The sequence below is a fragment of the Pipistrellus hanaki genome (assembly GCF_964339955.1).
Source record: "Pipistrellus hanaki genome assembly, chromosome: 18".
NCBI lineage: Eukaryota > Metazoa > Chordata > Mammalia > Chiroptera > Vespertilionidae > Pipistrellus > Pipistrellus hanaki.
Window position 1 is genome coordinate 32,326,716 of NC_140520.1, and position 25,051 is coordinate 32,351,766.

The 25,051-nt window shown below is 56.8% G+C and overlaps 1 protein-coding gene across 18 annotated transcripts in view; it reads right to left on the minus strand.

The window, feature by feature from the left end:
- Positions 1 to 17,561: 17,561 nt before the first annotated feature.
- The window catches only part of NFASC (neurofascin), a 187,774-nt gene continuing 180,284 nt past the window's right edge, over positions 17,562 to 25,051 (minus strand). For all 18 annotated transcript variants that reach the window (XM_084865810.1, XM_084865804.1, XM_084865807.1 and 15 more), the window contains one exon: positions 17,562 to 23,688. In XM_084865810.1, coding sequence (XP_084721936.1) covers positions 23,457 to 23,688 — 232 coding nt within the window. In that variant the 3' untranslated portion in view covers positions 17,562 to 23,456. The remainder of the gene's footprint in view (positions 23,689 to 25,051) is intronic.

Sequence of the window (25,051 nt, forward strand, 5' to 3'; positions counted from 1 at the left end):
TGTTTGTGTGGTTACTGTTGACAGCTGCTGCCCTGTGGTGAGGGCAGGGCCCTTGGGGGGGTGGGTCACAGCTCCCTCCCAGTTAGTGCAGGTGACTGGCTCCAAAGGTCCCCTCAATTCCTCTGCAGCCTGCACACACCCCACCCCCATCCCGGCCCAGGTGGGCTCGGCAGCTGTAAGAAGTGAAAACCCACCCTAGCCGGTTTATCTCAGTGGATAGAGCATCCCTTGGTCTGAAGGGTCCCGGGTTCGATCCGGGCCAAGGGCATGTCCCTTGGTTGCAGGCTCAATCCCTGGCTAGGCCTGGTTTTCACAGCTTCTGACACATTGGAGACACTCAGATAATTATTAATAATTACGCATCTCTCACATCAATGTCTCTCTCCCCCTCCCTTCTACTCTCTCTAAAAATCAGGGGAAATGTTCTCAGGTGAGGATTAATAACGACAACAAAACAGTGAAGACAGCAGTACTAAGCCCAGGCCTGGCTTTGGGGAGACACTTCCCAAGCTCTCCCCTGAGCCTGGTGCAGTGAATTTGGGGGGATATTGGGGATCCTCACTGCCAACCCCTGTGGTTTCTGACAAAAAAGTGGGGCGAACATGTGAGGGTCCAGGCTGAGTTTTGCTTGGGGGGTCCATTAGCCTGATAACGACCAGAATATTTTATGATGTCATATTAATTTTGTATAAATTATTAATGATTATCTGAGTGTCTCCAATGTGTCAGGAGCTGTGCTAAGTGCTTTACCGGAACGATCCATAATGGTGTAAGAGTTGTTGCTATTGCTTTCATTTCACAGGTGTTGCTGAGAGAGGAGGGAACTTGCTCCATGCAAACAGTCGACGCGTGGAGCCTGCTGGTCTGGCTCCAGCCTCCATGGTTTAACCACGATGCCCTGGGCTCCAACTGCCGGCTTTCCTCTGTTTCGGTGTCTGCCAGGTCCCGGAATCCTCAGTACAACCTCCTGTAAGGGGCCCCTCTGCTCTCCGTGGCTAACCAGTGCGTCTCCATGTGGTACCGAGCCGGAGGCCCCATCCCAAGTGGAGTCCCCAGAGACTCCCGGGCCGGACAGAGAAGGGCCAGTGGAGACGAGTGGGTAGCTAACCAAATGGGCCACTGATCGCCTGTGAACATGAATTGGCTTCAGAGTGGGAGCTCCCAAAAGGCTCCCCTTCCCCCTGCAAAAAGCCTTATTGTTTCCATTTGGTCCAATGCATGGGAGAGGGCTTCAGGGGGTTAAAAGAATGGCTAGTAGTTTCGGGGAGAGGCTCAGGTAAAAGCCAGACACCAGGGGATGCAGAGGGGCCCCTCAAAGGCCTCGGGGCTCCACAGGCTCCTAGTTGTGCGGGAGGGGGAGCCTTTGGGAAAGACACTTGCCCAGCCCAGCCTGGGGCCGGCGGCCTGTGGAGGGGGCCAGGTGTGGCCCATCTTCCTGATGAGTTTCACCTCCTCCCCCGGAAGTGGTTCTGCAGGAAGTCAGAGCTGAGGGTCTGTGTGTGCGGGCAGCAGGTCCACAGGGCCTGGGTCAGGCTCCTCTCCAAGGCCAGGGCGGCCTCCCTGGTGCCCTGAGTTCTGCCCACTCATCTTGGGGGGCCTCAGCCCGCCCTGGGGGAGAGTGCGGCCACCGCGCTGGGTTTGCAACTTTAAGAGCCACTCAGCGCCCTCGTGCTTCTTCTCCACTAACTGTGGAAGCGGCCCAAGCCCTCCAGCACCACATTGTCCAGGTCCAGGTCGGAGTAGAAGCCCAGAGAGAGGTAGGTGTGGAGGCCGCAGAGGCAGGGGGGCAGGCGGCTGACCACAGCCCCACCTCGGCGGGATAATGCTGACGGGTTTGGGAGCTCGTGGTGGTTCGGCAATAAGGATTAAGGCAGAAATAGACCAGGTGTGTTGGCTGCTCTCGGAGGTGGTGCTGAAGGTGGTGACTGGATAAGACTCAGAAGAGTGGCCAGAGGCTGGGAGAAGGGGCGTCCCTGAGCCTGTTCTGTCCAAACACTATTGAAGCAGGAGGCAGAGCGGGACCGCCAAGGGCACTGCCTCCCAAAAGGCATCTTGAGGGCCATCCAACCCTTCCAAGATCATCTGCTCCCGCCTCCAGCAGCCCCCCCAAGTCAGCAGCAAAGGCGTGCGGGAGGGACCGGAGCCCCACCAGGGACAGGGGCGTGGGATGGGGGCTCTGTGATGTCCTTCCTCATCAGTCTCAGCCTCACTCTCCTGTCCTGGCCTCTGGCCACCAGCACCATTGTCTGGAGTTCGGTCACTTCTCTAGAGCTCCCGGGAGACCACAGGTTCCTGGAGCAGCTACTTGGCCTTGAGCGGTGTGGGTTCGAGAGCCACAGGAGGTGGTCTGTCCTCAGTCTTTCTGGAACAGCCTGAGAGTGGTCCCAGGACGGTTCGCCCGCAGCTGCAGGGAAGAGCGACGAAGCAGGCCGGGTAGAGCTCCGAACTCAGGCCAGCCCAGCAGGCAGGCGTGCTGTGTATGAGCCGTGTGGTCCTGGGCCCGGCCACTCACTTCCTCACCTCAAAAGCCGGGATTAAGACACACACCTCACTGGGCAGCTGCGAGCACTGAGTTGCCCATGAACTATCTAGCCTGGTGACAAGCACTTGGCACGTACTCAGTAGATGTCAGCCTTCCCTTTGGGCCTTTTTTTGGGATTCAGCCTCCCAGCTGAAACACAGGGATGTACGCCTGCTGCTGGGCCCTCGCTGCTGCAGTGGCTGGGACAGCTCAGGGTTTGCTGGCAGGAGAACTGCCTAGTGGATGACGCTGGGCAGACCGCTGAATACACTGAATTGGCGGAGGAATCCATTTCCGCATCCGTAAAGCGGGAATAATTCTATTCCTACTTAGGATGCGTTGAGCATTTAGCAAAGTGTCATGCAAAATACAGATTTTATTCCCTACACAGTCCCCCCTAAGAAGTCTCCGAAGGTAGCGATGATCTCATTATTGTCCCTGTTTTCCTGCACCTGCTCCTGCCCAGCACAATGCCTGGAGGATGGCAGAGACGCAGTGAACCCTGGTTGACAGGGTGATGAGCAGAGGGGAAGAACCGCTGTAACAGTTCAAGTGGTGGGGAGAGAGGGAGCTGGGCGTGGGTGGAGGCTTCGGTTGGGGTGGGGGGCACACCCTGAAACAGGCCTGGCCAGGCAGAGGGGGTGGGAATGCAGTCGTGGCATGGGGCGTAGGGGGCTGGAGGGATCGTGAGTTGTGTGGGGCCAGGAGGAGCCACGTGGAGCTGAGCAGGGGCTGCTGAAGGGGAAATCTCAGTGCTCCGTCTCATTTGCCTTTCTAATTCCACGTGAGGGCCTGAAAGGGTCTGTGGCCTGAAGGGGCTAATTATTCTCTTAGCCATTTCTACCCAGGGCTCTTGGAACCTCTTTTTCGGGCTTATAATAGACAATGCTAATGCCATTATTAATATTTAATAGTAATGATGCTAATAATGCCTTGCGTTCATGTGGTCTCTCCAAAGAGCTCAAAGAAACCCGAGTTCTTTTTTTCTGAAATAATTTGGCCAGTGGGAGAGGTGGGAGGGGAAAAGGAGGGGGAGGGGGAAAGCATAGGGAAACCAGAGCCCAGGTCAAATGATTGGGGTCAAGGTCACAGAGCAGTGGAGGTAGAGCTGAGGCTAAGGTTGGGTTCCATGATCTGAGCTCTGCCACCAACATCACTGGGGCAGCTGGGTCTGCCAAGGACCTCCGGCATCTGGCTGGGTAGGGAGCTGCTGTGATGGGGGATGGGGGCTCAGCCGGCGTGTTCTTCCCTCAGCCTGCTTAGGATGGCTGAAAGCGGTTGTGAAATGTGGGAGCAGAGAGGGGCGGGTGAAGACACTGGGAATCCTTGGGCAGATTCTGCAGGCCTCCCCGAGCCTCCGGCCAGACCCGCTTCCCTGCATGTCTGATGCACAGCCTCCTGGAAGCCGCTGTCATGAACCATGTCAGTGCACAGACCTCTCATTACTCCACCATCCTGTGCCGACTTTGCTGTCTTTGTTTCCCCAATGCAATTTGTCGGGGCCCAAAACATACCCAAAACATGTAGCTACACAAAAGCTAGCACGTAAGAATTTCCTGGCTGCTGGGTTGCAGGCTACCCCGGAAGCTGTATTTACTAAGAACAGGGAGCGGTGCCTGGAAGGAGACAGTGCAGAGCTCAGGAGGTTGTGGCTTTGAAGTCAGATTCCAGTTTCGCCCTCTGTTGACTGGCCACGTGGCCCTGGGCTTCTCCTCTGTGAGCAGAGGTGAGCCTGCCTCAGAGGGCTGTGTGGGCCAGGGGGGGTGACCAGCAGTGGAGGGTGCAGTGGGAGGAGTGTGCAGTGAAGGGATGTCAGCACGGGCATCCTAGTCAGGCCATTCCTGGGCTGTGACTTTGATGTGTCTCTGACGACTAGTCTCCCTCGGTTTCTGCCCATTTCAGAGTTGGCTTCTTTAGTCTTCCCAGGGATTCTGCAATTCACCTGATGGACTTCTGGTGAAATCTTTTCTGTTGTGGTGGGCAAAGTCTGCTGCTGCGGCCTGCAACCGAGACCCTAGGTTTATTCATGACTTAGAGCTCCTAGCACAGTGCCTGGAACAAAGAAGTGGTGGCCAGAGTGATTAGAAAATTGTTGTATTCATCCATCAGTCCATCCACCCATCCATCCACCCATCCATCCATCCATCCACCCATTCATCCATCCATCCATCCATCCATCCATCCATCCATCCATCTATCCAATAGGCAAATACTGTAGCAAGCCCTGGACCAAGTATAGGGATACTGAGGAGAATAAGACATAGTCTGTACTATTTTTTTTTTAAAGAGATAAGCTTAATTAATTAATTAATTAATTTAATAGAGGAAGAGAGAGAGAAACATCAACGTGAGAGAGAAACATTGGTTGGTTGCCTTCCATACTTGCCCCAACTGGATATGGAACCTGCCGCCCCGGCATGTGTCCTGACTGGGGATTGAACAGGCAACCTCTTGGTGCACAGGATGTTGCCCAACCAGCTGAGCCACATCGGCCGGGCATGGTCTGTCCTCTTGAGGAGATCACAGTGTAATGACTGGATGACACACAAAAATAAAACGCAATCGGGTCCAAGTTCTGTCACCCAAGTTTGCACAGACTATCACACCTTGGCCTAGCGAGTCTCAGAAACAGAAACACATTTCAGCTGAGCTCATCAGGTAGACCAGGTGTATGTGGCCCGGGCTGCGAGGAGGGAAGGAGGGTGTGGCCCCAGGGAGAAGCAGCAGCTCGTGCAAAGGCAGCCGCTGGCAGAGCATGGCAAGTTTGGGTAAAGAGTCTGTCGGCATGTGTGGAGCGGAGGGTTCAAGGAAGCAATGAGGCTCAGGGAGGGAGACAGGCCTGTCCAGGGGGAACCAGCCTCATGAGCCCTGCAGGGGCTTTGTCCGAGAGCACCGGGGGCTCCTGGAAGGGTCTGAACAAGCAAAGACTGGCTGGGAAGTGTGCTTGGGAAAGTCCACTTTTGGTGGCAGGGAGGGTGGAAGGAACAGGGAGGCGGCTAGTCTGAGGAGGACTGGGAAGTGCCCCGGAGCCTGAGCTCAGACCTTTGCTGGCCAGCTAGCCATCTCCTGGATGCTCCCGGGCCTCTCACATCTCCAGAGGGAACCAAACCCCACCCCTGCGGCCAGTTTTATGTGTGGGCTGGGCTAGGTGATCGTACCCAGCTATTTAACCAAGCACTGAGCCAGGTATTGCTGTGAAGGCATTTTATCGATGTGGCTCACATCAGAATCAGTTAACTTTAAGTGGAGATTTCCTTCCATAATGTGTGTGGGCCTCATCCGAATCAGTTGAAGGACTTTAAAAACACAGCCGAGGTTTTCCTGAGGAAGAAGGAACCCTGCTGGCAACCTGCGGCGCCAGCTCTTGCCTGAGTGTGTAGCCTGCTGGCGGCCTTCAGAGAACGAATCGCCAGCCCCCACACTGTTTAAGTTGATGCCTCGAAATTAATCATGTGTGTATATGTATCTACACACACACACACACACTCACACACACACACACACTATATATGATATGTGTGTATGATATGCACACACACACACACACACACACACACACACACCCTACTGGTTCTGTTTCTCAGGAGAACCGTGGTGACCACTGCTCAGACCTGCTCCTCTTCCTCCCCAAGGCGTCTCCTACACATGCTCCCCCAGCTTCCGGCCACAGTCTCACCCTGACCCTTTCCAGTTCCACCTGAACTCCGCCTACCTGTCCTCACCAGGCCCCTGGGGTCCAGGATCAGCCCCACCACCCTCAGGTTCAGTCAGAGTGAGCTCCCTAACACACAGGTCAGATCGAGTCAAGCTCCTGCTAAGGGTTCTTCAGCTTCCCTTGCCTCCAGGGTGCTGGACTCCTTCCCAGGACACAGGTCTCTCTGTCACCGGGTCCCCTCTTTCGCTCTGCTCTCTTCCCTTGCCTTCAACACCCCCCCCCCCCCCTCACTCCCGCCATCTCGCCCTGCCTGTCCTTCTGGGGAGGGCTGGAGCCTCTCTTCATCCTGGATGGTCACCCCTCTCCCTCAGGTGTACCTGGCTCCATCTCATTGTTCTCTAGAATTGGCCCCGGGGCCACCTCTTCCGGAAGCTAACATGCCCGGCTCTCTCTTAGGCACAGAGTGTCCCTCTTTGGTGTCCTTGTCACTTCATACGCTTCCCTCTGACTAATCTGTATGGTGATGGGGTGTCTTCACCCTGCACCTTGAGGACTTATGTCTTTAGAATAGCGTCAGGGGCTCTGCATCTATTGATTACATTGATTGGTGAACAGGCCATCTATTTCTCTCGGGGGCTTGGAATGGGGGTAGAGGAGACCCTATTGGGCGGCGTTGGCGACTTCTTTCCACTTCCTGGGCGCCTGGAGGCAAGGCCAGTACCTGCCCATTTAGTGCCAATTCCCACAAGCAGGTGCGGCATTGCACGGGACACACCCCTTGGCAAAGGGAGCAGGGCTAGCTTTACGCCCCCATTCGCCAACTCGGCCGATGTCACCATGCAGGACACAGTCCTAGATGGCAGCGCAGCCTGAAGGCCTGGGGGAGCAGCTGCCCCCCGGGGTCAGGGAGCCAGCCTGACGTGCCAGCCCCCTGTCCGGCTGAGGCTCTGAGCAGGACGCAGGCCTTCCTGGGAGAAGGCTGGGCGCCAGGGCCGCCTGGTAGGTGTGCAGCCCCTAGCCTCCAGGTCTGTGCCCAGAAGCTCCCTGCTGGGTCGAATGCTCTCCTGCTGCGTTTGGAAAAAGGGCTCCAGCATTCTCATGTCACACTGGGCGCTGACAATGATTTAGTGGGTCTTGCTGAGGTCAGCGGGGTTACCCCCCTAAAAACAGTATCGGCGTTACTGGGCCAAAGCGATCAGGGGTAACTGGCTCCCCCACGCTCTCAAAGGAGCAGGACCCGTTCCCAACGTGAGCCTCTGCCCTTGGCTTTGTTAAGGGTGTTTGGTCCCTCAGAGATCCTCGAAGCCAGGGGTGTGGTGTATGCGCTAAGCCCGGGTTTTGCATTTTTAAATGGCTGTAAAGAAAGGAAAAGAAAAAATGTTTCATGACACATTAAAATAATATGAAATTCAAATCTCGCTATTCATAAATAAAGATTTATTGGCGCACGGCCACGCCTGTTCATTTACGCATTGTCTGGCCGCGCCCGCGCTGCACCAGCCGCTGAGTAGTCACAACAGGGACTGGATGGTGTGCAAAGCCGACGATATCTACCATCTGGCCCTTCACGGGAAACCTTTGCCAGCCCCATCGCCAGGCTGTCCCTCCGTCACTGCAGCCGGGGCATCAGAAAGGCGGGAGCTGGGGTGTCAATCACTGACACTCAGCTGTCAGGGTTCCTTAGCGCCTTAACTCAGCGAGTTTCAGCGAGGGGACATGTGGTCGTGTCTGGAGACATTTTTTGGTTCCTTTGATACATATTTCTGTATTTTGGTTCTTTCAATACATATTTCCTAGTTGGTAGAGGCTGTAATGCTTAGGGCAGCCCACACCTAGGAATTTCTCAGCCCTGAGTGTCAGTGGTGCAGAGGGCAAGAACCCCATGCAGAAGCTCAGGACAGGGGCAGGCCAGATTCCCGGGGGGCTTTTGGGCTGAGGAGCCAGCCATCACTTCCACTGCTTTGTGTGTAGAGAGGGCAAGGCGAAGGACCAAGCATCACCCGCCCTCTCTCCTGGGCCCCTCCCGAGGCTCCTATATCTAGAGGGGCCTTGGGCAGGCCACCAATGGGAGAACAGTCTCTTTCCCCGCAGTCCCCCGAGGACCAGGGACAGTACCATCCGTTTGAGCAGGTGCCGTGGCCCCAGGAGGGGCGATGGTTATCAAGCCTGCCAGCCCTGGCCAAGGGGGTGCCGTGTAGGGGATATGAGTGCAGAGAGGCACTGGGGGTGCCCCCGGGAGACCAGGTGAGCAGGGCACCCAAACTGGTGGAAGGAGTGTGAGCAGGGGGAGCCTCGGGGAAGGGGCTGGCACGGTTCCCACCCGGCCTTCTGGAGAGTGAGAGGAACAGATGTGCTGGTGTCAGATGAAATGCTCCTGGCACTTTGGGAAATTGCGGAATGAACAAAGGGATGGTTGCTTTCGGGGGACACGGGCAGGGGCGCTGTGTGTACAGCTGGGACGGCCTCCGGGGACTCCCTTTCCTTGAAGGGCGAGGCGCAGGGGTCCTCCTGCCTGGGCTGGGATTGGGGGAATGGGCCAGAGGCAGAGCTGTGGAGCGTGGGGGTAGAACGGGGTCAGGTTAGGGTCAGGGCCAGGGCCAGGCCAGGAGCGTGGAGTCTGGTAAGTGGCAGGGCTGTTGGGAGGTCAGTCATCCATCCTCCTGCCTCCGGGTCCAGCCCCAGCAGATGGCTTCTTGTGGGCTGAGGATCCAGGCAGAGGGACCCTCGGCAAGAACGAGGACTCACCAGCTGCTCTTTGCAAAGCCCCAGCAGCAGCAGCCAGCTCTCTCGGACGCTGCCTGGACACAGAGGCCTGGGTCTGAGGACCTGCAGGAGCCCGCACCTTCTCCTGTGGAGGGCGGGCCGTGGGAGTGGCCGGAGCTGGCACATCCTGGTGGCTGGCGGTACCTGAGGGAGGTTCCGGGTTGAGCCAGCCAGAGGCGGGAGGACTGGACTTCATGTCCTAAAGCCTATTAAAAGAATAGGAAAAGAGGACAATAAGCAGCTTCCCAAGGTGTGTGTGTGTGTGTGGGGGGGATGGTTTTAATTGCAATGGAGAGCTAATTGACCCAAAGAAAACTCTAACACTGAGACGTGAGATGCCTGGTAAGTGACAGAGAAGCAGTGGCATCTCTGCCAGGTGCCAGGGACCTGCCTGCCTGGTCTGGTGGCTGAGGCTGACCAAGGTTGTCCCAGCCAGCTGGTCCTGGGGCACAGCTTTGTCCTTCGGTGGCAGACCCTCTGCTTCCCTGCCCCTGGCATTGGGGGGAGAGGAGCCAGGGGCGCTCTGGAGGTCCCTGGGCACTTGCCAGAGAATCCCCCAAAGGAAAAGGGGAACACCCCATCCACCGGGAGGTGCCCCGGCCATCCGCCCAAGGCCATCCTGTGATTGGGAGGGCTAGCACGGCCAGAGGGGCCGCAGATAGATGCAGGGGTCACGCCTCTCATTTGCTGGAGTGCCATCCTTCTTCCTGTCAAAAGCCTCTCCAGGGGCCAGCCAACCAGCAGATGCGCCGCAGAGGATTGGGGTGGGGGAGAGGGGAAGGAGGGGGCGATGGGCCTCTCCCCCTTGGCCAGCCATCCCTGGCCTCCTCCCCTTTCCAGGTTCCCTGGGGCCCTTGCTGCATTGTGAGCTGCTGCCCCTGGGGACAGACTTCAGACGGAGGGAAAGCGGGTGTGTGTTTTGCTTTCTGGGGGGAAGTCTCTGAACCAAGAACCTATTTGGCTAATGAAGTCCTAATTACTCCCGGCTCACTAATAGGATGAAAGCCGGGGCCTCCTCTAAAAGCCGCTGATGGACCCTCGAGAGCGAGCGTGGCCGCTCTGAGGAAGGGCTGGGGCGTCGGAAATGGAAGGGGCGGATGTGAGGCTCCACCCTCCTCTGGGGTCTGCCTGCTGGAGGAAACTCAGGTTATACCTACACAGACTTCGATTTAGGACCGGAGGAGATGGCTGAGAGTTCCCGTATTTCCTCTTCTAGCCCCTACCTTCCCCAAGCCCAGCCCAGCTCCCGTGTCTGTGTCCGTGGGAGGCTAGAGGGCCCCAGAGTCTAGGGCAGCTGGACACCCCAAACTGTTTCTATCTGGCTCAGAATGAGCATATTTGTAAATGTGTGTATTTGTTGTTGTTGTTTTTAATCCTCACCCGAGGATATTTTTCCATTGATTTTTCAGGGTAAGAGGGAGAGAGAGGGAAAGACAGAGAGAAGCATCAATGTGAGAGAAACACATCGATTTGGTTGCCTCCTGCATGAGCCCTGACCAGGGCCCGGGGCCAGGGAGGAGCCTGCAACCAAGGTCCGTGCCCTTGACCGGAATCCAACTGGTGAATAGGCGGACACTCTATTCACTGAGCCAAACGGGCCAGGGCTGGTTTTTTCTTTTCTTTTCTTTTTTTTTTTTTTAATAAAACAAAATCATTGCTTATCTGACATTTATCTGTGTTCATCTGCCAACCTCCTTTGGAATAACAGGAAGCAATTGCTTCTCGGGACCTTCCGTCTTTCCTTTGGGTGGTGTCCAGGCAAAGGAGGGGGGCTCGATGACACCACAGTGAGGGTGGGGGACAGCGCATCTCCACATGGAGTCTCTGCTGGCTGCTGGGACCTCTGGTTGAGGCGCGCTGATCTTGTAGCCGGCGGGTGTGGGTTTGTCTTTTTTTTAATCCACTGATGAACTTACCATCATTTGCTTGGCTTGGGCGGTGCAGGGGCAGCTCTGAGAATCTGGCTGTCCCCCTGCTGATGGGCTCCCCTTCCTGGTGCTGCTCCCTCCAGTGGTATCCTCCCTCCTGCCCCAGCCCGGGGACCACGTGGGGCACGTCCCTGTGTCCTGTCCCTGCAGCTGGGGTGAGGGAGACTCCGAGCTGGACAATCAGATTTTTCTGATGAGATCAGTGGTGAGACTGACAAATAGGGCTTTTTGATACTGGACTCAGGGGCTCTGAGCCCCAGCGCTAGGGCAGCAGCGCAAAAGGTGCCAGGGACATAGGGGAGGGACTGGATCGTCTGGCTTCGGGCCGGGAGCTGGAGGGGCCGCTTTCTCCCCGACAGAAGTGCTGGCAGAGGCCGCCGCCCCGTTGCCCAGCACCCCCCACGGTGTGGCAGGCTGGCGCCTTATCTGAGTCTCCATCAACCTCGTTTGTGCATTTTTCTCAGCCATTTCAGATGCAGTCTGGTTGGCCATCCTTTGAAAGGTGGCCATAATTTGACATTCTTTCCCAAGGAGGCATTCACTAATGAGGAAGGGAGGGCGTGTACTCGCTGTGGGCGAGGCAGTTTTGGGTGCAGCGTTAGACAACATGGGGAAACAGTAGGATGAGGAGGTGGACCAGGGCTCGCCCCAGCCCTGGCGTCTGTGCCTCTGACCTGGGGCACATAATTGAGGGCCCCTCTGAGGACCCTGCCGACCACGCTGCCTCATGGCCTCGGGCACGTCCAGTCCAGCCTGTGCCCCCTGCCTGCAGTTAGCCGGCGGCTCTGTGGCCCAGCCACACCAGGGCACAGCCCTGCGGAGAATGTGGGAGGGAGGCCAAGGCTGTCCAGGAGGAAGGAACAGCCTTTGTGCTTTGTTTTAGCTCCTCTGGCCCTCAGAGCCGACTGCATGGATGACGGGCTGCTCCCGTTCCGGGGAGAGATGTGGTCCGTGTGGAGACTCTCCCGCCGTGCTCTCTCTCCTGTGTCTAAATGGGAGAGTCGGGCTCGTAAATCTCAGGGCAGGTGACCGCAGGGAGGGTGCGGCACCTGCTGATTCCATGGGGACCGGAGCTGTGAGCGCTCAGGGAGGGGACCCGCGTGCCGTGGTGAGGGCGGAGGCTGTAGTGTCTAGCCTTGGCAATAGATCTTTCTGGCTTTGTCACTTACTTTGGGCAAAGGACTCAGCCGTTTGGAGCCACGGTGCCCTCCTGGGCCGCAGGATGGAGAGTTACCTGCCTCCAAGGGCAGGTGTGAGGGTTCAAGGAGATCATTTGCATCAAGTGCACATCCCTCTTCCTCACGCAGTCGGCAAGCGTCAACATTATGAGTTCCCCTTTTCCCTCCGGTCATTAAGTGTGCCGTGACACACGTGCCATCTGGTGCCTCTGGCCTCTTCCCCATCAGCCCCTGCCAGACCCATGGTCTGTGGAAGCCGGTCCCTCCCACCATTTGTGAGCTGCGGTTTGCCACTCTGTTGGCTAATGCGTTTGCCAACCACTGCTCTAAAGCATCCACTCACATGAGGCAAATTCACTAATGGGGTGGACTTGATTGACAACTTGGGGGTGGGGGACACAGGGAAGGGTCCAGAGTGCCTGGTGTCCTCAGGGTGTCTCTCTGGTCGAGCGGTCCTCACGTGTGGGTTTGCAGCAGGACCACCTGGAGGGCTTGTGAGACCACAGATTCTGGTTTCCCACGCAGGAGATCAGAGCGGGGCCCTGGCGTGCACCTCTCCATAAGTTCCGGTGGTTCTGTGCTGTGGGTCTAAGGACCAGACTTGGAGAGTCACAACTCTCATCTCTTCCAGGCTCGGCTCCTCATCTGCCCCTGGAGTTGCAAAATCTGGCCCCCTCCCCTCATTATATAGGACTCTCTCCTGCTGCTTATCTGCAAACTCCCTGCCTGGACCAATTCCTAACCCTCAATTTTATTTTATTTTATTTTATTTTATTCTATTCTATTTTATTTTATTATTTTATTTTATTTTTTACAGAGAGGAAGGGAGAGGGATAGAGAGCTAGAAACATCGATGAGAGAGAAACATCGACCAGCTGCCTCCTGAACAGCTCCCACTGGGGATGTGCCCGCAACCAAGGTACATGCCCTTGACTGGAATTGAACCTGGGACCCTTCAGTCCGCAGGCCGATGCTCTATCCACTGAGCCAAACCAGTTTTGGCTGAATCCTCGATTTTATAGGCTTCAGCCCTGTTAGAGGGTATTGTGATGTCATATATATATATATATATATATATATATATATATATGTATTAAGTAATTTTGTTTCAGAGTGAAATACTCCCCTGCTCATCCTATGAGGCTGAGGGGTCTAAATTCTGGTTCCCACTAAGTGTGGGTAAGGTGAAATCCTGCTGAACCCGAGCCAGGGCTGAGGGGGTCCATGGACCCTCCCAGATGGCTTCCTGGTCTACACAAAGCCAAGCTTCTCTGCCGTGGGGTCTGGGGTTAATTAGCAGCAAGTTCCAGGGCGGGGCTGGGGTGGGGGCTGGGGCTGGGGGCTGGGGGCCAGGCTGTTGGGCCGCAGCTGTAGCTCCAAATTGCTCTGAGGCCCACTGCCTGGCCCACGCGCCAGAGGAACCGACATCAAACAAATGGGCTCTGATGCATTAAGTGGGGAGGGGGAGGCTGACATGGGCCCCCTGGCCTTCCCCCACCTAATAGGGGTGAGCGGCACAGGCTGTCTTGATGAGTGGGGCGGTAATGAATTCCCAGATTCCATCCCTTTGTGGGCAGCTGGGCGAGAGCGGGTCCAGCCTTCACTCCTAATAAAGATCGGACGGTGCCGTCCCCTCCCACTGGGCTGCTTAATCCAGCTCGGAGCCGGAGATCAGCATTTCTAATGGGCTGGGAGGCGCAGCATCCCACAGACAGGGATGCGAGGTGACAGATATTCGGGGTCCCCTGGGCGCCAAGAGGCAGGCTTTGTTTGGCCTCAGTTGAAGAGGCTGGTTTGTCTCTTTACGTCTGTCCCCCTGATCTGAGTGGAGCTCCTGCTCTGAGGCTGGGCCAGTGGACCCCACCCTGTAATGTCACATCCAAGTCCAATATCCAAATAGCCAATATTGCCCCAGCCGGTTTGGCTCAGTGGACAGAGCGTCGGCCTGGGGACTGAAGGGTCCCGGGTTTGATTCCAGTCAAGGGCATGTACCTTGGTTGCGGGCTCAACCCCGGAGGGGGTGTGCAGGAGGCAGATGATCGATGCTTCTCTCTTATCGATGTTTCTATCTTTCTATCCCTCTCCCTTCCTCTCTATAAAAAAATCAATAAAATATATTTAAAGAAACAAAACAAAACCCCCCACAAATAGCCAATATCCAAAGAGGACGACACAAATATCTTGAATCTACCCAGCCACTTCTTCCAAAGGAACAGCTGTCTTATTCATTCACTCATTCACTCATTTTGTCTCTGCTTCATGCCAGGCACTGGCCTGCGGACAGAGTTTTAAAAAATGGTCTCTTATAATGAGACAGGCGTGCATCTCCTAAGCTCTAAGGGACCCCAGGAGACCTGCCAGCAGGGCAGCCATGGGCAGGGGTGGTTTGTCCCAGACAATCCCCCGAACCTGTCCCCAAGGCCCCCCTTTCTTTGACGTCTTAGTGAGCAAAGCAGCCCAGCCCAGGCTCACTCCCCAGCCCATCCTGTTTCACTGTCCCAGCTTTAATCAGCGGCCTCTAACGCTCACCTGGATGCGTATTCTGAAACGTTTCCTTCCTGCATGAAGTCAAGAACCCAGACGCTACTGCTGGCCCTGGGTGGCTGCTCAGGGCCAGGTCCCCTTTCCAGTAACGACATTAAGATGCTCAGACAATAGTGGAAGAAATAAAAGATAAGCGTGCTGGGGCATAGCGAGGGAATGCAAACTAGACCTAGCAGGTGTGTGTGTGTGTGTGTGTCTGTGTGTGTGTGTGTGTGTGTGTGTGTGTGTGTGTGTGTGTTCGTTTTTGTGCGAGCCGTGCCTGGTAACAGGGAAGGCTTCTGAGACAGTGTCACCTGAGCCAGTGGTTAAGAATGTGTGATACAGCCCAGGGGCCCCAGCCTGCCTTCCAGGAGCCCAGGAGAGAGGATCTGTAAGGAGATAAGGGTAAGGGGTATTGGGATGAGAAAGAGGAACAGCCTGCCACCATGGTGACCAAGTCTGGTCTCCAGTGACCATGAAGTACCTGGAGGAACACGGGAGTGGGAGATCAAGAGGAATCGGTGACAAGCAGACCCACCTCTGGGTCACAGTCCATCTGTCAAACCCATTGATGGGGCCTTTTGTCCCAGACGTTATAACATTGCTTTTGCTTACTTGACTGTCTCCCGTAGCAGCCTGAGCTTCCCGAGGACCGGACTTTCTCCAACTTACCGGACGTCATTAACTGGCAGAGTAGGTTATTAATAGGTGCTTCTGGGCTGAATTAAATTGCCAAAGCTGAGAAGTATTAAGAAATCACTGCATATCAGCAGGAGCTGGGAATAGCGTGGAATGGTTAGAATTGGAGATATATGTGAGGAGTGGGGAAAAGGAGGTTTCAGAGGCAAGGGTCAGATCATGAAAGGTCTAAGATGCCAAACCAAGGAGTTTACAGCTTACTCGATTGCAGCAAGCTGGAGCTATTGTATTTTACAAGATCCTGGTGGCTGCAGTTACAAGGGGGAGGAGGCCACACGGGAGGCCAGGGGATTGTCAGGTTAGGACGAGGGCTTGGAGTAATGGCGGCACATGAGTGCGAGCGGACACGAGGGACAGATTCAGAGACAGTGAACTTGAGAGTGACGGGAAAGGGTCTGTCTCACATTCCAAGGAGTGAACGGGGAGATTCAGGGGTGTGGTGAGACGTGAACAAAGAGTTATCCAACCATTCAGGAAGAGTCAGACTTGGACGTAAGGTCTTATTTTTTCCCCTTCTTCTTTTGTTTTGTTAATCCTCACCTGAGGGTATTTTGTCACTGCTTTTCAGAGAGAGAGTAAGAGTGGAAGGGATAGGGGAGAGGAGAGAGAGAAAGAGAGAGACATCGATGTAAGAGAGACACATCAACTGGTTGCCTGCCCTGACTGGGAGCAGGGAGTAAACCCACAACCCAAGCACATGCTCTTGACTGGTTATCGAACCCTCAACCCTTCAGTGTATGGGCTGACACTCTAACCACTGAACAACACAGGCCAGGGCCATACATCTCCCCATCAATGGTCTGTTCTGAGTATTTAATTTTTTTTTTGTCTTTCTGTTGAAAGTATTACAGATGTCCCCTTTGTTTTTGTTTCTTCATTGACTCCCTACACCCTGCACCTGCCCCTCCCACCCTTCACCAGTTATTGTCTATGTCCAGAGGCTATAGTTTCCGGTTCTCTCTCTGTTCTGAGGAATTCTGAAGGGAAAGGAAACGGGGGTGGGGGTGGGGGGGAAGGGTTGGATAGTTACTTGGCAGTCTTCCATCCAAGAGGCCTGGGTCTGCATTTTCAGGGAAACCCCTTTGCCCTGAAAATCTCCCCAATACTGCCTAAACAATCCCCTTTCCACCTGAGCAGAGCTGGCTCCCGAGCCCCCCATCTCTCTGGGAGGCAGTCCCATGGTCTGGGCCCTCACTGTGCATCCTGCCGGGCACCCTGGCCACTCCTCAGTGAGAATGGGCACACTGCAGGCCTCCACCTCCGAGGCGGAGACGCAGCGAAAGGCGGCAGGTCCCTCAGCCACCAGCCTCTTTCCCTCTTCTCTTTGCTTGTTGACTGAGGTTCCTTTGAGTCTGTTGAGAGGGGATCGGCCTGTTTCAGGCTATTGTACGCCATAAGCGTCAGCAAGCAGATGACCTTCCCCACATGCCACGTGCATCTATTTATTTAAAAAAAAAAATGTTTTTCCTAAGTGGCAGCCCTGAGCAACTTTAATCTCATTGTTTGTGAGAATTTTCAGCTGAAAATATCCAAGAACACCCGAATTGTGAATAATATATTTTTATAATATTCATTACAAATTGATTTTTTTGAATTCAGTTCAAAATATCGTGGCGCGTGGGGATGGTTTCCGTGTTGGACGCGTGGCAGGTGACTGGCGAAGCGGTTTTGATTACTCAGCGATGGTAAATGTCTCCTTGCCAAGGCCCCGTGCAGGGCACTCGCTGGTGCTCTCTCATCTGAGGGCAGGGGTGCGGGGGGTGGGGGAGAGCGGCTGTGTGCGTTTCTCTCCTCCGGCCCCTTCACAGCGCCTTCTCCGTGGGGCCTGAGCACATGGGCAGCCTTATGGAATCCCGTGTCTCCACGCCGGACACATCCAGTCACTCTGCTTAAGACAAACTGTGCCAATGTTCTTGGATGAGACCAAGTTCAAGAGGGGGCTGGCCGAAACCAGTTTGGCTCAGTGGATAGAGTGTCGGCCTGCGGACTGAAAGGTCCCAGGTTTGATTCCAGTCAAGGGCATGTACTTTGGTTGCGGGCACATCCCCAGTGGGGAGTGTGCAGGAGGCAGCAGGAGGCAGCTGATCGATGATTTTCCCTCATTGATGTTTCTAACTCTCTATCCCTCTCTCTTCCTCTCTGTAAAAAAATCAATAAAATGTATTTTTAAAAAGTGTGTGTGGGGGGATTGGGACCACAGAATTCCCACGAAAAACCCTTGGATCTGTTCCTGTTATTAACCCAGACACCCCTCTCCCGCCCACTAAGGAAAACGCACACCTACATGGCCAGGGTCCATTTTGAACAACTTTTATTATATGTTTAGTGTCCTCTATACAAAAGAAATCAGTTTTTTTTACAGTGATTCAACAAAAATTCCGATAAATTTGGCCTTTCCGTTGCTCATGCAGTCAGTTTATAAGTCCGTGTATTAGAGGGTCCTCCGTGGCCCAGACACCTTCCCCACTGAAGGTCGTGCGTGTCACCCTCAGTCGCATCCGTCGCTGACTGGGTTGGTTAATGCAAAGTAACTCGCAGAAAAGGAACGAACACAGTGTGAGAGGGGTTAACACAAGGCCTGCCACAGCGAGTTACATCTCTAATCCACGGGGAAAAAAGACCAGACAATCGGTGGGCGTGTGCACGTGAGAAGGGATGGAGACATGGGGGAAACAGTTTCCCGCCAAAAGGAACAAACTGGGATGGATGGTCCCGCGCGGGTCGGAGGTGGGACCAGGACAGGAGGCGCCACGTCCCTGGCGACGGATGCTCAGCTCAGAGGGGTGTGAGGTTGGCAGAGAGCTGGGAGCTGGGTGGAGGGACAACACTGACTGGAGAGGTTGCATTTGAGAATCAGAAAAAAAGAGCGGAGCGGGGTCGTCTGATCTGCATCATTTTGGGGGGAGAAAAAGAGAGTGCACAAAATCCTGGGTGTCTTTCCCCAGGTTTTTGTGTTTATTGCTTCGCTGAGGTCTTCACCTGTGCTGCCGCCCAGCCAACCCCAGGGTGGCAGAGCTTCCCAGGTCCCTGCTGCCCCGTGGCACCTCGAGGCCAAGGGTGGGGTGGACACCCTGGCTTCTGAGGGACACGGGGCGCTGGGGGTCCATGTGCTACGTGCAAGAGGCAAGTCTGGGCTTCACAGTGACAAATGCCAGTCACCTCGTCACCCCTCTCCTGGCCTGGGTCTGCCCTCACCACCACAGGCTGGCACACACTGGCTGGCCTTGGACTCAGAAAAACCCCTGTGTCTTTCACGGTGGGGGGTGTGGGAGAACAGGAAAGGGGTACAGAGGGTGACCAGCAGGGCGGAGCTAAGGAGCACCCCTGTTTCCAAGGAGGCAGCTGCGGGGAGAGGCAAGAACACTGGACAGGGAGTTCGAGGGTCTGAGCTCAAGCCCTCGCCTCCCCTTGATCCCTGGCTGTGTGGTCCTGGGCAAACCCTTCCACCTCCCCAGATGTTAGCGTCCTTGTCTGTGCGACGGGTCATTTCAGTGAGATCAGCTCTGATGCCTCCACGCGCGGAGATCTGAGCCCCATCCCGCGCTGGAGGCTGCTGCCCCCATTTCACATCCACCCTGACTTCCAAACACCATTTAATACTAATGCACTGGCGGAGGGGCCCTGGTTTGGGGTGTGTCTGGTGGGGCTGTGGCTTCCCTGGAGGGTCTCCCTCAGAACCCGCCGCTGAGCCTGTCTCAGAGAAGCCTGCTTATGGGGTGAGAGAAGCGAGGTGCTGCTCAGGCTACGGGCTGCCCAGAACCCCGAGTCTCCTGTCATTTCAAACTGTCTCACTTGTTTGACTTTTGATTAAAAAAAAAAAAAAAACCACACACACACACACACAAAATGCAGACACCTCCTACATGCTACTCCTAAGTCACCGGGCGAAGCTCAGCCGGGCTCGGTGGGGCATTTTCTTTCTAGGGGACCCGTGTTTCGTGATCACGGTGTCACGAGTGGGGAGCCCCCGGTGCCTACACTGCGGGCACTTGCCCCTGGTTTGGGGTGTGTCTGGAGTGGTTCCCTGGCACCAGCCCCTGCTGCCCAAGAGCCCGAAACCTCCCCTCTTCAGTGAGGGAAGCGGCCTGGCAGAGACAGGCCCCGGCAGGGCACGTCCCCCTCCGTCAGTCACTGCTGTTTGCGCCGCTCTGTGACTCGGCTCTGACCTTGTGAAGGGCTCCCGGCGCCTTAAAGGGCCACTGCCTGCGCTGTGCCCGGGGCGGGCTCCCTCTCCTATGAATCAGACTTGTTCTCGCTTGGTTTTGCCCTCTGCAGTGGCCCAGAGGGGGCCCGGGCGGAGCAGCCTTTCTTCTGCCCCAGATCGCACCCTGCACCCCACACAGCCCTCCACATCTCCTCTCCCGAGGGCCTGGGTGTGGACTCAGCCTCTCCGAGACCATGTCATTCATAATCTGCCTCTCTCTTCCCCAGGAGCCACCCGCCATGTGTCCTCTGTCTGCCGTGTGTGTCCACATGAGGCTGAGCCCACGTGAGGGTGCTGGGTGGGGATGGGGAGCAGTCCCTTAGCTGGGAAACCCACAGAGACTCCTGGGTCTGTTTCCACTCCTTTGCAAAGGCCAGCCGCTCAGGGAAATGATGGAACTATTTGCCAGCAGTGGACACTCTGCTCGCAGGTTGAGCAGTGTTGGCTCTGGACCTTGGGACAGGGGAAGGGAATGGACCCGATACCTCCAACCTCGCAGGCAAAGGCAGTGGACAAGGGAAGGAGCCAGTCTGGTCTCCCCTTGGGCTTACACTCAGCCCTCTCCTCAGGCAAGAGAGAACCGGTCCCATCCTCCGGAAGCCAGGCAAGGCGGGGGCAGCTTTCCCCTGGCCCTACAGCCGATGCTCCTCCGACACTGGCCTCCTTGCTCCCCAGATGGGCCCATGCCCCCCTTAGGGAGAGGTATTCTGAGGGGACTGATTAGGGGAGACTGAGGCACTAAAATACACTTGCCCGAGGGGCAGAGGCTCAGGAGACGGGCTGCCCCTCAGCTCCCCTGGGGGTTTGGATGCCCTGTCTTGCCCAGACTTGCAGACCAAGGCCTCTCTCTAAAGCTTCTCCCTTCGAGCCTGGGCCACCGGCAGCTCACACGCTCAGAGGGCTCCCAATCAATGCCATTCTGTCCCAAGCTAGGCCAGGAGGGGGTGGGGGCAGCCATCCGGATGCTCATCGGACACTGGCCGGCAGCCCCCAGAAGGCAGGAGCCATACCAGACTTCACCGTGGTATTCACAGCTCAGAGCCCGGCTCACCGTCGATGTTCAAGAGGAGATGCCAGAGTGGCTCAGTTGGTTGAGCGTTGGCCCATGCACCGAGGGTTGCCAGTTCGATTCCCGGTCAGGGCACATGCCCAGGTTGTAGGCTAGATCCCCAGTGGGGGATGTGCAGGAGGCAGCTGATTGATGGATCTCTCTCTCTCTCTCTCTCTAAATCAATAAAAACATAAAAGAGTAGATGCTGAGCGATCATCGCAGAACAGGCAATGAACTTGTAGTCATGGTGAGAATGACCTACACTTCTCCCCACTCTGGGCCCCCCAGCCAGACAGGCCGAAGCACCAATGGTATCGCCCTCTCCCGGCATGGTTGTTGGGTGTTTTGGGGTGACTGTTTGAGAGCCCTGGCTGGCAGGGAGTGGGGACAATACTTTTCTCCTGCTGAGCTGGGTGGGTTCTGGCACCGTGCCATGAAAAATGGACTTCCTTCTCCCTGGAAGGGCTGCCTCCCTGACCTTGACCCTGACCCTGACCCACATATCTCTCTGAGCACCTGCCACCTGTGCTTGGGGGAAACGGCTCTTCAGGTCCAGGTCTGCTGTTGCCTGCCATGGTGGCTTGGTGGTGCGGGCGAGGGGTAGTATAGAGCCGAGCAGGGCATAAATGAGGAGTGAAGACGGGCTGAGGAACCCCTGCTCCCCAAGACCCTTCCCTGGCCACCAGCTGTGCAGAAGGCTATGGAGAAGCAGGGGGATGGGCCCGGTGACGTCTCACAGTCCTGCTTCCCCTAAGAGACTGTTTCTGGAGCAGTAAGTTCATTGGTGAGTGTGGTGCAGTATGGACGCAGGGCCTGAGACACGATCTCGCTCAGACGCAGTGTTTTCTGAAAAGGCCGGCCCTTTCATGCAGGCCACAGGCTCTCTTCCCTGGCATCCCTTCCCTGGGGTCCAGGCTTCAGGAATACCCGGCTGTGTCCGGGCAGATGTCAGAGGGAGGCCAGGGGAGGGGACCCCTGAGCTCACCCCCCAGCCCCCTGCTAGCCACCCTGTCCCTGTCCCCAGGAGAGCGCTGCCCCTTGGGCTTCTCGGTAGCAAACCTGCCCGTGATTCCCAGGTTCAAACAAACAATTGGCTCAGCTCTGGGCTACGGTTTCTTACCTACAGACAGAGTATGTGTGTCTGTGGGCTCGACTTTCACCGACTGGTCCCTACGTGATGCGGGCAGAGCTAATACCTTTGTGGCTCATGCACGTGGCAAAGGCTGCTCCAAGGAAGTCTCTGGAGGACTCAGCCCCGTTCCTGCCCAGGCCCCTGCCCAGCAGCTGGAGGCTCAACTCAGAGGCTGTGTCTGTGGCGGGCGGCCTATCTCAGGGTCAGCGCCCCCCTCCTGAACCCGATGTGAGCTGCAGCGGCAGCTAAAGATTCCTCTCAGCCTCGAGCTCTCTCCGCGGAGACTAGGTACCTTTGGTTTGGAGAGCGGCTTAGCGGGGTGGACGAAGGCAGGGCCTCAGACTCAGGGCCCGGCAGGCATGTCTGCGAATGTCTCCTCTGGGCCACGGGCCGCAGGGCGTGTGTGAAGCGGTTGCTTCCGGTTCTGCTGTGATGCTTGCACAGGCCGCCCGTTCTCCTGGAGACAGACCTGGCTGGAGGCTGGAGGCTTGTGGCTTGCAGGGAGGGCAGGCGCCCGGGACCGCAGGGACACGGGAGAGTTGCGTAAGGCATACGAAGAGAGGCGCACCGAGTCCTCCAGCCAGGCTTCACAGCACGGCTCGGGTGCTGTCCCACTGGGGCGGACAGGGGAACCCCCTACGGGAAGGACGCCCCATCTGCACAGTTGCAATGTTATAGAGAACCGTCCGAGGAGATGACAGCTGCAGAGGCGAAGGGGGAGCAGTGCTTTACACCCCCTGGAACACCAGCCAAGCCTCTGCACCCCAAGACCCCAACTCCTGGAGGGCACGACGCAGGCCCTGGCCAGGTGGGGGGCACCCTCTCCTCTGGGAGACAGTGGGTGTGGCCCTCACGCCCAGGCCTGGGTGTCCCTGATGGGGAGGAAGGAGTCTAAGCCCAGTCTTTTTCTCCTCTCTCGGGGTGAGCACGGCTCCCCAGGGACCGGGTGCCTGATTTTCTGCTGCGTGAGGTCCCCAGTCACTGGAGTGGGAGCTCCTGCCATCAGGGCCCGCTCCTGCTCCTCACTCGCCTCCATCAGTCAGTGCAGCTCTGTCCCGGACACTCTGGAGGATCGGGCAGGGACAGGGAGGAGCAGGAGGTATCCCACCTCCCGGCTGAGCCAGAGCCGAGCAAGAAGCCCTGTCCACCCCTCTCCCTGCCAAAAATACTGTCGTTTTTCCGGAAAAGGAGCCAAGCCCAGCTCAGCAACTGACAAGGCCGAGGCGATGGGTTGCGGGCACGGGGAGGCATACGGCGAGAAAGGCGTCCTTCGAAGTCACTGGCCCGCGCGGCTGGAATACTGCGGCTTTTCTGTATGTCCTTTTATGGACCAAAACTTCTTACCCATCATTTTTTGGGGGGTGGGGAAGAGAGAATCCACCTATTCTTTCTTTCCCCAGGGATACTTCAGGAGGAAAGAAAAGCGGAGACATTGGGTTTGAAGGGGAAGATGCATAAAGCAAAAACAAAGGCAACGAGAAGTACCAGAACCGACAGGAAGCGGTGAGTGTGTGCTGAGGTCAAGGGCAGGCAGTGCAGGGGGGAAGGCTCAGGGCGGCCGTGAGGCTGCGCAGGGGCCCGGGTGCCCTCCAGCTGAGCTCGGCCGTGGCTCGGGCTCTCCCCCACCGATGGCACCTGGCGTGTGGGTCGTGGGGAGGGGGCGTATGGTTGGCTGGGCGGTCAGTGGTCCTCACAGCTTGGCAGACCCCCACACTGTACCCCCGTCCACGGAGGTAGAGGCAGCTCGGTCGCCCCCGCGCCTCTCCCCCCGCTTGGAAAGCAGTGGCTGCGCCCGGGCTCCGCTAGGCCAGAGAGTAGATGGCATTGACGGGCGACGTGGCCTCCGAGCTCTCGTTGCCTTCAGTCTCCTCCTTGTCCTTTTTGACCGTGTACTGGCCGATGAAGGAGCCGTCCTCGTTGAACTGGCCCTCGCCACCCTCGCCATAGTCCACCAGGCTGTCGTCACTCTCCTGCTGCTTGATGGTGCCGTCCAGCGACGTCTGGCTCCCCTGCAGGGGCTTGTTGTCCTCGTCACTGGCCGGAGAGAGACAGGGAGTCAGAGCTGGCCCAGCCCAGGGCTGCCCACACCCTGGGGCCTCTTGCCATGCACTGGCATTAGGGGCTACACAGCGCCGAGAGGACTGGTCCCCAGGGACCACCCAGTCCAGCCCTCCCCGTCCAGACGGGAAACTAGGACCCGGAGGCCAAGCAGCTTGTCCAAGTGAGGGGGAAGCTGGTGCAGCGCTGGGACAGGAGCCCACACCGGACTCCTGGTCTGGGGTCCTCTCCATGGGGCTGGGCCTCTCCCTGGGATGGGTGGGAGCAGGCAGAGGACTGTCACCCTGGAGGAGGCAGAGCCAACTGCTGGGAGGCCAAGCGGATGGGGAGTCAGGATGGGCGAGCCCTTCTCTCAGCCTCTCCATCAAGAGGGGCTGGACTAGTTTGACTCTCGGTGATTTGTGACTTCAGGTTTTTATTATTAAGCTTTTTTATTCAATGATGAGAGAGAGAGGTTTGTTGTTCCACTTATTTATGCATTCCTTGGCTGACTCTTGTATGTGCCCTGACTGGGGATGGAACCCGCAATCTTGGCGAGTCAGGATGATGCTCTAACCAACTGAGCTACTGCCAGGGCTGATGTGTGACTTTGTCTGGAAAGGCTCTGCCCTTGACAGAAAGCCAGGGTCTGGACCTTAAACAAACCTCCTCTCTCTTTCTCTCTGGTTTATCTACAAACAGATGCTGTTGCTTCAGGCTAGCAAGTGGAATGAGGGCGTGACATGCTGATGAACAGGTGAGACCAGAAACACCGTTCAAAGGACCCTGCAGCTCCGGAGGCCCCTCCTGTGCAGGGAGGGCTGGAGGCTGGGGGAGAGGCAGCTGCCCACTGTGCTGCGGTCCCCCAGCAGGTGAGGCCCCCGAGTGGGCCAGCATCTGCTCGGGCACCACATCCCTCTCCCGGCTGGGAAACTGCCCTTTAGGTTCAGAGGGGGGCTGGGTGCTGCTGGCGGCGCTTCAGAGGGGAACCAGCTCCCAGGCAGGAGGCAGGGGGACCCGCAATGAGGCTCTGGGTCCCGGTAGGCGGGACCATAGCGGTGCCAGGCGGTCTGAGCAGACACACACCGTCCCCTCCCTCCGCAGATCCCCAAGCCACGCTCAACACTCCTTCCTAGGTGGGCGGGGAACAGGCGGAGTGGCCATTATCCTGGGGCGTGCGGTCTGGCCTCTACCAGCAGTGCTGAGCCAAGGCAGCTGTCGGGAAGGCGCGAGTGACAGCGGAGGTGCTGGGCATTAGCAGATGGAAAGCCATCAGCCCACTCTCCACTCCCCCCACCCCCCCACCCCACGCTACGAGTGATCGTGGCCCCATTCATAGCCCCACTGTGCTCTCTGAGGC